General features: G+C 41.8%; 1 protein-coding gene across 2 annotated transcripts in view; it reads right to left on the minus strand.

The window, feature by feature from the left end:
- SECISBP2L (SECIS binding protein 2 like) overlaps positions 1–14,552 on the minus strand; it is a 61,557-nt gene that overhangs the window by 14,430 nt on the left and 32,575 nt on the right. Inside the window, exons 2-12 of one of the 2 annotated variants that reach the window (XM_083183942.1) lie at positions 13,686–13,870; positions 12,263–12,587; positions 9,111–9,249; positions 8,300–8,529; positions 7,699–7,723; positions 6,707–6,819; positions 5,916–6,041; positions 3,753–3,836; positions 3,452–3,619; positions 1,506–1,647; positions 86–255 (exon numbers count right to left, since the gene is read on the minus strand). In XM_083183942.1, the coding sequence (XP_083040068.1) occupies positions 86–255; positions 1,506–1,647; positions 3,452–3,619; positions 3,753–3,836; positions 5,916–6,041; positions 6,707–6,819; positions 7,699–7,723; positions 8,300–8,529; positions 9,111–9,249; positions 12,263–12,587; positions 13,686–13,870 (1,707 nt within the window). The remainder of the gene's footprint in view (positions 1–85; positions 256–1,505; positions 1,648–3,451; positions 3,620–3,752; positions 3,837–5,915; positions 6,042–6,706; positions 6,820–7,698; positions 7,724–8,299; positions 8,530–9,110; positions 9,250–12,262; positions 12,588–13,685; positions 13,871–14,552) is intronic. The other variant, XM_083183943.1, reaches the window with a different exon arrangement.

A 14,552-nucleotide genomic window follows, 5' to 3' on the forward strand; every position in this document is an offset into this window, starting at 1 on the left:
CTAAAAAGACCTTCTTATTTAAAGGCAATTGCTGCACTCTTATTTTTAAGTAGCCATGAAAATTACTGTGTACATATTAACTTACCTTTTTAAGTGCAGTTGGACGTTTGAGTTTTGGAACTTCTTTTTCTTTTCCCCTTTTGACCCGTGGAGCAGTGGAGTCCAAAGGGTTTGGAGAACCCACCAGCGTCTGTGCCTTTGTGAATACGTTTCTGTTTGTGTGTTCTTTGGTGTGAAATGGGACCGCACTACCAACTAAACAAAAACATTTACTTACAGTCATTAGATCGCAGCATTATTAAACAAGATGACAAAATATCAAAGTCAAATCATTTATGAACTAAACTGATATTTAGCCAATCAATTCACAATCAACTTCTGTAGTCCTATTACAAGGAATGAGGCAAAGGCAACGTTCAGCACACTAATTTATTCTCCCTCTATGGGTGTCGTGGACACCCCCAGAGGGACAAAGTGCCGGGATTTCGGCAGTCCGGGTTCCGGTGTCGGGATTTTGACCGCCGGTAAAGTGACTGCATCGCGGTTTAATGGCATATCCTAGCATTTCTAGAGGCTGCAGGTTTTCAATTGAGAAATTATTATGGTAGTATCTAAAATTACAATGTAACGAATTGGAATTATTTATCTCTCTGTTCTGGTAAGTAGATCTTCCCCCCAAAAAATAAAAAATCATCAAGTGTGTGTGCATACACATACAGTATACTTAAGGGAGCTGAGTAGCATAATATAAAAGGGGCATACACACGGAGAGATTTTGTGCTCTTTTCTAAGCAATCTAACTAGATTGCTTAGAAAGTAAGCATGATCGCTCCGTGTGTAGGGCCCCGAGCGATGTCAACGTGCTGTCCTTCATGTCGCTATCACTCACAAGTTAAGTCAGTACATGCAGTCAAAATATACTCAAATTACTGCAAATCGCTGTGTGTGTACAGAATGAGCGATAGCGTTCTACGTCATCCTGAATGACTACTCTGCCTTTTCTTTTTGCTCAAGCAAAATCGCTAAGCACTCATCACTGCATGTGTATGGGCGATCCAGATACTGGGCAGTCGCCCACCCTAAACAGCTAAGCAAAAACGCTTAGCACAAATCTCAACATGAGTATGCCCCTTTACAGCTGTATTCAATGCTCATTTGTGAGCTTTGACAGCGAGCAGTGCTGATTGCTCACGGTCACAGCTTGCGGATCAGTATTCAGCTCACAACCCCCCCCGCACACGACGTCTCCACCTCGCTGGGTTCTTATAGCGAGGTGGAAATGGCGTGTGCGGCCACCAAGACAGCGAGGCTCGTGGCTAAATGAACTAGCCAGCCCCCTCACTGGCCACATTGAATATGGCCCTTAGTCTTTGTTTTGAAAAGATAAAATCAGAAGTAAATAAAACAGGTGTTGACTTTTCATTTATGAATAGAGGTTTTTATTCCAGACACAGAAATAGAAGACAAACCACATAGAAAGACAGTATACAGGAAAAAGGACATACCAGTATAGGACAAAGGTCTGGTATTAGTGATCTGACGAGCCTTCATAGCCTGTTGCTGTCTCTCTAGTTCGGCCAGCATATCACCGAGGTCTAACTGTACAGGAGTCTTGCTCTTCTTTCCAGATGCTTTGGATAAGGCTTCCTGTGGTACAAATACAAGAATACAGTTATTAAATGAGAGCAGTAGTTCTCAAGCCCTGACCATCACAACATGGGGTCACAAGACTCAATGTTGCTGACCATCAGTCTGATGATCTCTCAGCCAGTGATCCAAGGAGTATGAAAAATCAGTCTAACTATGTTACTTGTGACTCCTAGGATCACTGGCTTAGCAATTCAAGGAGCCATCAGGCAGCTCTGTCCTCACTCCAGTGCACTGCCTCTCCTGTCCTGCCCAGCAGCAGCTGCCACCACCAAAAGGGTACACTCCTGAATCCCTTATCTACAAGCAGATATCCACAGGGCTGGAAATGAGGGCACAGATAAAACAGACAGGGTGCAGCCAGACTCAGAGGAGCAGGACTCTGAATCTGTGAAGATCTGATAAGTAAAAGCAGCATTTGGGGGGGCGACTTATTAAATGAATGTCAGCTGTATTCAGTAATGGGAAGTTGTGTCGTTAGAGTGATAGCATCATGGCGACTTTATATCCTACAGCAGGGCTCGACAAAACCCGGGGGCCAGGTCGCCATGGCGACCAGATTCTGCTGACTGGCGACCAGATTTGCCAGGAAGCCGAACCCCCGGGAAGAGTGGTGGCTTAATAGCAGCGGGCAGCGCAGTTCACAACTCTCCCGGCTGCCGGGAGATGGACAGGGAAAGGCAGGGAGCTGGCAGCAGCGTCTCTGTAAGCAGTGGCTGGTTATCCTATCAACACTTGCAGCAGCCTTGGGTGCCCGTTTTAGACACGTAAAAAGATGGTGCCGCAGTGGGTTATGTTCAATATAACAGCCAGCACGGCGGCAGCCCGGAGCAGAACTCTCCCGGCTGCCGCTGTATCAGAGCAGGTCAGCACAGCGCGCCTATTTCAAAGCCCAAGCACGGCTCCCGATTAGCTCGTGTAATAGGCGCGCCGCGGACCTGCTCTGATGCAGCGGCAGCCGGGAGGGTTCTGCACCGCTCTGCCGCCGTGCTGGCTGTTATATTGAATTTAACCCACTGCGGCACCATCTTTTTACGTGTCTGAAACGGGCACCCAAGGCTGCTGCAAGTGTTGATAGGATAGCAAGCCACAGGGACCCGCTGCTTACAGAGACGCTGCTGCCAGCTCCCTGTTTTACCGGGCTGCCACAATGCTGGCTGCTTACAGAGACGCTGCTGCCAGCTCCCGTGTTTTACCGGGCTGCTCCCTGTTTTACCGGGCTGCCACAATGCTGGCTGCTTACAGAGACGCTGCTGCCAGCTCCCGTGTTTTACCGGGCTGCCACAATGCTGGCTGTTGTATTGAACATTATAACCCACCATGGGGACCTGCTGCTTATGCAGAGGGAGGCACCAGAGAACAGAGGCTCCCACCCCCCCCCCCCGTCATTTTTTTCTCAATATGCCCCTGCCTGGCATCAAGCCACAAACCCATAGCAATGATCATGTAGGTGAGCAGCACTGTGACATAATATGCCATGGGGTAATATATGTAATGGGCACTACGGTGTTTGGTTTACCATGTAATGGGCATTAAGGTGTGTGGGGTATATGTAATGGGCATTATTGTGTGTGGTATAGTACGCAAAAGGTTTTTCAGTGTGTGGCATAATGTGTAATGGGCATTGTGGCATGTGGGTATGTGTGACGTGTAATAGGCATAATGGTGTCACTTTTTGGCGCACACTGTCACTATTTTTTTCTGGCTCCTACATTTTCATCCTGGCTCCTAGATTTTTTATAAATTTGTCAAGCCCTGTCCTACAGTGACACGGCAACATTTTTATGAAACATGTATGACAAACCTGGAGTTTCTTCTGCTCCATGCTTATCTCAGAGTACTCCTGGGCAGTGGCCAATGCAGCAGCAAGAGCCTTCTTCTTCTGACTTTTAGCACGCTTTGGTACAGAAGTGGTGATGGGGATTGGGGTCTGAACAATGTTAATGGGGGAGTTGTCAGGTAAGTCATCCAACTGAAAAGAGAATGTGAACACAGTTATTAAAAGGACTTTGGATTTTCCAGTGCATACTGTATGCTACACTTTCTTTTTCACAACCTAAAAGAGGTTATTAGGAGTTAAGAAAATTATGGCAACAGCCACTTACCACTTTAGTTGCTATCTTTGGCTGGGGGTTTTCATTTCTAGAACTCCCGCTGCTGCTGTTTAATTCTGGAAATTCATCTTCATCCTAAACAATGACAAAGTAGATGATCAAGTACCAGTCAATGGGAAAGAATAGGGAGCTGACTGAAACATAAGGGTACATGTCAGATCTGACCTTATAACGTTATCTTGTAAAGGGTCCTGCACATAAATGTATAGTATGTGCGTGTAACATAGGTATGCACTAGTTCTAAAACTATTTCTCTGCATGAATGTAGAACGGATTAACAACCACCTCTGATGTCATGCTAGGCAAAAATCTAGCATCACAGAAAAACACGTGGATCTGTGAATTTGACGCAAATACACATATTTTGGCAAATTCATGGTCATTTTTGGGCCAATTTTCCCCCATGCCAATTGGGAAAAAAACGTAAAATAGTGAAACAGCATGGACGAAAACACCAGTGATTGAGTACTGATCGGCAAATCATTGCCATTTTTTCGCATGCGAAACAAAGATCAATGATTAATTACCCACCATAGTGTACCTTGCAGACTACAGGATGCTTACTAACTCAGCAAGGAGAAGCAATACTGGGAATCACTTACAAGAAGAATCTCTCTAGAAACTAATGGGTCAATTTACTAAAGATATTGAAGATGGGATGTTGCCCACAGCAACCAATCAAATGATATCTATTATCTTCTAGAAGATGCTAAATAAATAAATAAAAATGACAATCTGATTGGCTGCTATAGGCACTATTCCATTTTTAAAAGAACTCCCATCTTAGTAAATGGACTCTTATTTATTGAAACACCAGACAAGAATGCAAACCTAGGAGTCTATTTAACAAGGGTGATGTCCACGATTTGCCGATGGAGCCTTAGCAATGCATACATCTCACATTTAATAGTCAGTCCCACATTAAAATTCACAACTTGAGTTTTGCGTACTCTGCTCATCATCCGAGAAGAAAAATATCAGCATCACACCTAACTGCATTGATCCAGTAGATTCAGCAATCATATATAGGGATTTAATATTAAATGGTTGTAAACGGGAGAACCTTAAGCTTGTTGACCATCTAATGGTCTGACAAGGGTTTTAGATTTTAAAAAGCCTTATTCAAGCCAAATGAGATATATTTATGTTATAAGATAGAATTATGGAAATTGAGAGGTGCAGTCAGCGGACCAGGAGGAGGAACTGTTCGTTAGTTGGAAAGATGTAAGCTTTATTATAAAGTAATAAAATTAAGTCATTTAATAAAGTACTGTATGTAATAAAGTACTATAGAAGTACTTCCTTTTATTAAATAGTCATGTAATGTGTGACAATATGCAGACTATGGTGTATATTCAATTAGCCACAGTAATTAACTGCATCTAATTGGTTCAGTGGGGCTAATCAACTAGCACAGAAATGGCAGCTAAAAAAAAGCCTGTTTTCTGGTGTGGCAACTGTGTTAGCCCATAGATCCGGAAACGTATTCCAGATTATAAGGGCTCAGGCCTGTTAACACAGTCGTTTATCGGGCGAGAAATAGGGCTCTAATTGAATAGCTCTTGGAGTAAAATCCACAGACAACTACTCACATGTGATAAACCTAAGACATGTAATGTTAAATCTTCTAAGTGGCAAAAATAAGGACTAATACTGGGTACAAATGATATGTGGTTTAATCGTGCAGAGTGGAGCACCTTATGGTCTATTCTAGTGTATAGACACGTCATCAGTGGCATACTCCTACAGGGCCGACAGAAGACATCACTAGCAAGGGCCATGCGGAATACAACATGACCGCCAGCGAAGCTCCATTGCTGCTGGCATTGACAAATGTGTACGCATTTGCGGATGTTGACTTAACCTATAGGATATATCATGGAGGGTACAAATGGTATAGTGTGTACCCTGCTTAAGACCTTTGTTGACAATTTCCTTTTAGAATTGTTATTTTGTTCTACAGTGGATTCATCCAGTCCTCTCCAATTGTGCTGAATGAAACCTCCCTCATTAGGGGGACTGGATATTCAGGCATCCTAAGCAGTGGATTCTTGAAAGACAATACCTTCCCTTCTAATACTCCATTAAATCAATTTTATTGTGCATTTTTGAGGCCTACTGTAATACAATAAATAAGTACAACCATAAAACAACCTCAAAGAAGAGTTGTTCAGGACTCTGATCCGTTCTGTTCAATTGTGCTGTTGTCCCTGTTTTATTGTCCTGCTTCCTCTGTCTTCTTTCAGATGATGTGCTCTGACCTCTCATACGATATCCAAGCTATGGTCAAAAGACAACTATGAATTAGGAATTTCGGAATACATTTTTTTTTCTTTTTAAAGCATAAGATAAAAAAAAAATAAGAAAAATAACAAATGTAGCTTGTGTATACTCATTTACAGTAATCTTCTTACTAACTCCAGCATGGGGATAATGGAACCAAACTGCAGTTCATGCAATACTAAGGCTATGATTTAGGATTGTGGTACCAACCTCTGACTGAATGATTTTGAGATCATACTTTTGAGCATTGATGTTTTACTACTATTTGGCACCTGATAAGGTTCCTGTAATTTATCACAGTATTTAGCAGGTTACAAACATTTACACTGAAACCACACTCATTTTCTCATCTGCTCTTACACACTTATTTACCTCCTTCACCCCACTTATTCCAAAATTGCTCCATAAGAAGGTAAAATCACAAATTTGATTCTATATAAAATATATAGTCTAGATCAGGCATGTCCAACGTTGGCCCTCCAGATGTTGTGAAACTACACATCCCAGCATGCTTTGCCACAGTTTTGCTATTAGAGAATGCTAAAACTATTGCAAAGCATGATGGGATGTGTAGTTTCAAAACATCTGGAGGGCCAACGTTGGACATGCCTGGTCTAGATGAACATGTAATTGGTGAGATGCAATAACTACTACAAGGTTACCTGATTATTGCGTAGTTCAGCCTGTCTGCCTCCCCTAGAAAAAGCTGGACTTTTCTCATTCCAAGGTCTTTTCTGGGTAGCTTGGGAAGCCACAATTGTCCAATTTCCCCCAGCTTCAGCGAGAGAGAAAGAGACAACTATTATTCACTGTAGTTTATGGGGGCGATTAAATTGTTTATAACAGTTATTTTGGTACTTGTGAGTTAACTGGGCGCCCGATTTCTAAATCGGGTCGGATCGGGCACATCGCATCGCATCGCATGCGACCATCGGATGCGATGCGATGCGATGCGATGCCCCGAATTTTCCATAGGAATCAATGTTAAAATGGACTGAGTCCATTTTAACATGGAATTCAATGGGAAAAGGGGTCCTTTTCATACCCCTACTATCCAAGTGGGCATGGAGTTGGATATAAACCTGTGGCGAGCGTAGCGAGCCACCGAGCCCGAAGCGTGGCGAGCGTAGCGAGCCCCGCGAGGGGACACAGAATACCGTCCGCTCGCCACGCTTCGGGCTCGGTGGCTCGCTACGCTCGCCACAGGTTTATATCCAACTCCATGCCCACTTGGATAGTAGGGGTATGAAAAGGACCCCTTTTCCCATTGAATTCCATGTTAAAATGGACTCAGTCCATTTTAACATTGATTCCTATGGAAAAATCGGGTCATCGCATCCGATGGTCGCATGCGATGCGATGCGATATCGCATCGCATCGCATCTGATTGTATGCCTTAACTTAAGGCATACAATCAAAAAATCGGGCGCCCAGATAACTCATAAGTACCGTTATTTTTTTAATTTCTTGTCATTGTGCTGGTTGCACCCAGACAGACCAGGTTTGGCCATTTAAAATGCTTAAACCAGATCAAAGTGCTGTGCGTGACCCGAAAAGTACCATTTTGGTGTGGGGGTGGGGGGGGATTGGGAGAGGGAACAGAGAGAGAAACTAATATATATATGGTTTTATACAAGAAAAAGGGTCATTTTACCTGTACATACTTCTGGTTCTGCAATCTGGAATTAGAAATATAAACATCATCACCAACTTCTAAAAAACTGACAGGCATAACATATCACCAAGCCATTATATGCAAATGTATTTCAGAACACAACATCATATTACTTATCTTATAAAATATCTTGATTGTAACACTCGATACACATTATTATCTGCCCAACCTGGTAATGTTTGGGCGCAAATGGCAATTGACCATTTGCTACAATAATCTCAAAAACAGACGAAAACGGTTGTTTGGATAAATCAGGTAACGCAAACGGATGACCATTTTTGTCTAGGTAACCATTTCTGTCTGTTTTTCCATCATTTGGGAGCAAATCGTTCATTGTCAATTGCTCCCATACATTACCAGATTTTTGATCCAACTAGAAAAATTGTACAGAGAAGCTTATAGCGTGTATCCAGTTTTTGAAAATATTAGATTTTTGTACGAACACCTAATTTAGTGTATAGCTCAGGTGCCTAAGAAAAGAAAAGAATATAAATAAATACTAAACCAACACTGGAATTTGAGTGCCTACTGATTAATATAGAAAAACCATGTTATTGGAGAGAAGTGAAATGGAACATACGCTGACAGCAGAAGCAGTACAGTCTGTGTGCCTTGAACACATTGCAGCTGCCTGGCAGTGTTTCGGACTGCAGTACCCACTGTCGCTGTCAATATCCGCTTCACTTGCACCCTGCTCACTGGATGATTCTGCAGTAGGGTGTGAGGACCGTCTGCGTCTTGCTTTTGTTTTCCAGGGTGTTGCACCCATACTTTCAGAGAGAGATTTGTTGGCTATTTCCGTTGGAAAATCTAAAGTAATAATAAAAAATAATTAAGGTACTTGTGTATTATCACAGCTGCCCATCTGCGCAACGTAGTTGGTGTAGTAGGATCGCATCGCAACACATCCTACCGACCTGTTCATACCCCCACTATCCACATCGGCGTGGAGTTGATTTTCTAAAGTGTGACGAGCGCAGCAAGCCCTGTGAGGGGCCATGGAAACCAAGCCCAAAGCAAATAAACGTCAAGTAATCCGCATCCCCTCACAGGGCTGGTTTTCCGCCGCGCTCGCCACACTTGATAAATTCAACTCCACGCCGATGTGGATAGTGGGGGTACGAACAGGTCAGGAGGACGCGAACTGCTGTGCTCGCCACGCTTTGGGGTGACATGGATAGTGGGGGTGTGCTAAATCGCATTGTATTGTATGCAATTTGTGTGCTATGCGATCCGTGGGCAGGGGCATGCAAATCCCATGCGATGCGATCCTACTACGCTGAATAGGACACTATGTTAACTACTTAACGGGCGCCCTGATAACACACAAGTACCATAATTAATATTTAGATTTCAACAGTCACCTGTTTTTCACTGAGAGAATTAGTTACCTGTTTGCTGACAAGCATCCACCAAGAGAACAATATTGGAGCGAGTGTCTCTTAGAGATGAACAAGTTTCCTTTTGCACAGCCACACTTTTCATTGGAGGTCTCTTGCATTTTATTTGTGCCATTAATTGTTGTGGTTGCTTTGATTTAAAAAAAAAAAAAACACCTGAATGAATAATGGTTTTAGCCATTTTCTTTCATATCTAGGCATTATTTCACATTGGCAAGTGATCACATGTAGTTTCATATGGTTTTTCTGCAGTTATTGTCCATTTTAAACTCTACTATTACTTCAGTCAGTATGGCAACTGAATAAAGGCTGAACTACCACTAGTGCAGCAGATGCATTGCACAGGGGACCCTGAGGCTCACTTCTGCCAACCAATGCTGTGTGGCATATTGTGAACTTGGGCTAGAGCAGAGGAGGGGGGCCCAAATTATATTTTTGCACCTAGGCCAACAACCTACAATTTCCACCACTGCAGCTGCAGTTTATTGCATCATCTAGACCTAGATTTCTGCCACTAATGTACTCTGCACATAAGGTCAGTTAATGTTCAGCTGGATATAATGAGTGACAGGGTCATTTTCATATTTAGCGAACATGTTTGACAAAAGGGGCTGACCCCACACACACACACACACACACACACACACACACACACACACTGACAGTGATCGTCTGTGCTTGAATATGATCTTATAAATCTATCTGGTCATTGAATAAGAAGAAAGCAATAGTATTACTGCAATACAATGCACTGGCAACATAGGCAATGGAGTTCTTTCCATAAGGCTGTTCCTAGTCAGTATCTCTAGTTTAATGATGCAGAGGCACGTGGCAGAATTGCTCCTCAGAAGCACCACATGAAGCCACCAGGAAGCCTTCACCAACAGAGTGGGCTGGGCATGAAAGTTAAAACCGGTCTTTCAGTCAAAACATGATTCTGTTAGAATCGCCAAAAGGATCCAGTGTGCAAGTGTCTGTTTAACAGTGGAACAATCCATGCCTGTTTGAGTCATACAAAATAAACAGAGAACCAAACTTGTGAATAGTCTTCATTCTGTATATGTAGATGCAGAAACCCCACCACATCAATGGAGCTTGCAAAGAAGTAAGATTGGAAGTTTCAGGATTCATACATATTAAACCTGATCACAACAATCAGAAGGGAACCAAGTCTGGTAAAAAGGACCGCCCAATACAGTTGAAAGATGAGGAAGAGGGATTTAGGAAATCAGACCTTTACCCCCATGCAGACTAAATCGCAAGCAAGAAAGTGGTCTTTCATGTGAGCCACCAAAGGTGAACAGAATCCAGAGGATGGTATGACTGAATCCATTATAGCAGAGAAAGTTGAATGCATGACATAGGACCATCGTCTGAGAGGGAAGACGAAAGGGGGATTGTTTCCTCCTAGAGAGAATTGCTAATTGAAGAGGTCTGGCGTAAAACTGACCTCACTCCACCATATTGAATGTGGATACCAATTCCCTAGTACTCGCATGCAAGGTTGGATTGACACCCAGAGGATCAGTCTGCAAGGACATTGTTTCTGGCTAGAAAGACACACTGTGACTCTATATCTAACATAGTCCCAAATGGATCATCTACTGGTTGAGGGTATGGCTGAACTTGCTCCACCCATGAGATTGAAGGAGCCATCTGGAGGATGTGTTCCTGAAGAAGTGACTGATCTACCAGTAAAATATCATCAATAAATGGGAAGATATGCGTATCCCAAAGTCTGAGGGTGGTGCCATAACGGACTTTACATTTATTAACACCAGTGGGGCTGTTGACAGGCCAGAAGATGAAGCATAAAACTGGTAATGATCAAAGCGTATATAAAAGTTGTGGGTGGTCCTCCCAAATGGAAACATATAAATAGGCATTTATGATATCTAGTACACCATGAAATCCCCTGGTCCCAAGGCCTGAATAATAGATCTGATTTATGAAATATGTAACCTTGAAGAAAACATTGAAGGATTTCAGGTTGAGAATAGGTTTGTATAAAAGCCAGTTCCTCTTTGTTGGGAGGATGGAAACTGGAGCAATCACTGGAAAGGCCAAATCAAAGCAGAGACCAGATCAACTCCCATAAAGGAGTCTAATTTGATGGAATGTCAACTGTGAAGAACTATTTTAGCGGACACTCTTTAAAGGCCAATGCATAACTCCCAGATATAATGAGGAGTTGGAGGTGGTACTCCCCCCAGACCTCAGAAAAAAACAAAATCCATCCCACATTGGGAACAAAAGGAGGAAACCTACAGCTTTGGGGCTGCAGAGGGCAGAAGCTATACATTTTTTAGAAAAGGCCCCATTAAAAGGAAGTGATACAAGCACCTTTTTGGATTCAGAACATCAGGGAGCATTCAGAGTGTGTGCATGGCTGACACAGAGGAGGCGGTAATCTTTGACATCTTACCACCTCTCCAAAATAAAAAATGGCATTGCGCATCCTGTCAACAATAGGCAACAACTCAGAACAAGGAGCAGGGCTCATTTTGTACATGTGCACACACAGTTCACCAAACATTGTCATTGAAATCAGTGATTCCATGTTTAAAAAGAACACTAAAGTATTCCAGGGCTATTTCACCTAAAGAACAGAAAAGTTAGGAATTCACAAAAATACTTGTCGCTTTTAAATATTGCCTAAAGAACATTTTCAATCCTATATTCTTAGAATGTGTATGAGGAGATGCTGACTATATAATGCCCTTATTGTATACACTTCAAGTACAGCCTTCCATTTAACAATAGTGGTCTATTCACATGTCTTTTACAGATTTCAACTGGGTTAGCAGCCTTGTGACTAATGTATTCCTACATTTGTTATGTGGAACGGGGCTGTTCTGGGTGGTTTCAAGTTGGTGCATTTTTAGCTGTTTTTTTTTTTTTACTTATATGCCTCATAATAACAATAAATAATGTGGATTCCTGTTAATTTCTTCTCATTCAGTGTTACTGGTGACCTCTGATTAAATCAACTGTTCCGCAGAGATGGCGACTGCAACAATCTGTACTAAACAAAACTCACTTTGCATTGCAAGCATATGGCACTACTGTTCGAAGTTTCAATTTGTTTTATCATCAAGAAAGGTCAATTAGATATTTGTGCAAGAAAGACTGTATATACGTACCTTGTGGATAATAGGTGGCCTGGTGGAAGTTCTGCTCCGCTGACTGGATAACACATTGATTTGAGCTTGCTGGTTTGTGCGGTCATTACAATCAACAGAGATTGCATTAACAGGGCTTGTTGTTTGAAGGGGAGTGGTGTAGGTAGTGGGAAAAGGATGGTAAAATCCCATGACTTGAGCACAAGGTGCTGGCATTAGCTGGTAGTACATGTACTCTGTGGACACAGGTGGTTGTGTAGGAACAATGGGATAAGCAAGATATGGCCCAGGAGGGTTCGAGCTAGACTGTTGCCATCTTACATCATTAATGTATAGTGGAAATTGTCTACAAAACAATAAAAAAAAGTTAAAGGAACATTATTAGCATTTTATCATTGATATTTTAACTTTTGATCAAAACAAGTCAATAGAAAGTCAGACAACTTTATAAAAATAAAAAAAAAAGCTAAATAAATGTTCACAGCATTTACAAGAGAGAAGGAAAGTGGCAAATGGGTAAAAAAAAAAAAAAAAAAAACACAACAACATAGTTATATGAAAGCCCCCTAATTCTAAATAATCTGATTAAGCAATATATTAGGGCTGAAGACAATGGATTACTGGACTGACACAGTATCTAAATAATGGAAATTTATGGAAACCGAACCATAAAACCAAAGCATCCACTCTATCAGTATAGCTGCCAAAGGGGGGAGGGGGGGCTTTAGTTATATCTGCCAGGATTAAATACCCCAACCCCCCCCCCCCCCCCCACCACCACCACCACCTCCATTCCTCTGGATGAATCATTTTTTACAGTTATAAAAGACTTGATGTGAGAAAATCTCACGGCCAGGATGTTGATAGAACTTAAATGTAAACACATTTTATTCCAATGCATGTTCTCTCAGGCAGACTCAGATGTCACTATGACAGACCACGGGGCCTATTTTCAAACACAGCCTGTAACAGTTACAGTTCGGAGCAGATTGGCTGGTACTTTATCTCCTTACAAGGTTTAGTACATAGACTTTTTATTGCTCTCACTTTTCTCTCTCTCCCAGGTAAGTAAATAGACCCCTAGATCTGGTTAGTCAAAGTCACTCATTTTTTGTATGTAGATGTATGATTATTTTGATAACATTTCAGATTTGGCAGTAAACCCTATTCTGGTTATACAAACTAGGCTCTGAAAACCCACTTATGTAATGTTAGCATGACTAAGCAAATGCAATAATTTTTTGAACAGCATTAGCTTATTTACACAGAGCAGGAAATGAAATTCCGTTATTGTGAATCATGAGATACAGGTATAGGTCACCTGAAGTACTGTAAGAAAAACAAGCAGCAGCTCCTATTTATAGAATGTTTGCACAATCAAAGTCATAACAGAAGGTAAGTATTTGAATATAGTTTACAGATTGAAGAAAAGAATGCAAATTACCTATTAGACTGGTTTTCCTGTACAAATGGGTAGCAGGTTATGAGGTAACTTGGAATAGGAGTAGGTTCCAGACTACCTGCATTTCCTCCTTCACCAGAAATAGACATTGGTATTGTACATGTAATGGCTTCAGCCCCCTTCTTCTGAGGAACAAATGGCTCAACCTCAGCAGATAGTTTTCCATTCTAAAAACAATGAAAAAAGTAAATTTCAATAATCTACACATTCTTATTGTTCATCAGAATGCAGAATCAATTCATTAGTAAGCAGTGAATGCACAGAGCGAGGCATTTTGTCGCTACCATTTCTGACAAATGACTTTAAAATGAGAGCGACAGCTGCCATACTTGTTACTCAAAAACACCAAGGGGGAAATTTACTCAGATGTGTATTCTATTTCACTTGTGATGTTGCTATGGGCAACCAATCAGATCCTGTCTACTATCTTCTAGAACCTAGAGGGTGCTAAACAAATAAGTAGTAGATTCTGATTGGTTGCCCATAGCAACATCACATGTGAAGTAGAGTACACATCTTAGTAAATTTCCCCCCAAGTGTCTTTACTGGCCAAATTATTAAGATAAATGATCGAACACTTGCTCATCTTTACAGAGCAATGCCTTTAGGACAAAGTCAATTTTTAGACATGATGAACATAGTTTTATCAAATAAGAAAAGCTCTTCAAGTAGATGCTATTTGGAGTGGAGACCCTTTAACGTAATCGTATCATTACAACCCCGCAAGAGATTCATTTGATAGCAGGGCAATAACCACTGGCTCACAGCATGGCACAGACAATCATTATGTGAAGCAGTAATACAGTCCACTTGAATTCACTTTCTCACGACACAGCAGCTAGTGGTTTT

This window comes from Crinia signifera, chromosome 4, assembly GCF_055691185.1.
Source record: "Crinia signifera chromosome 4, ASM5569118v1, whole genome shotgun sequence".
NCBI classification, from domain to species: domain Eukaryota; kingdom Metazoa; phylum Chordata; class Amphibia; order Anura; family Myobatrachidae; genus Crinia; species Crinia signifera.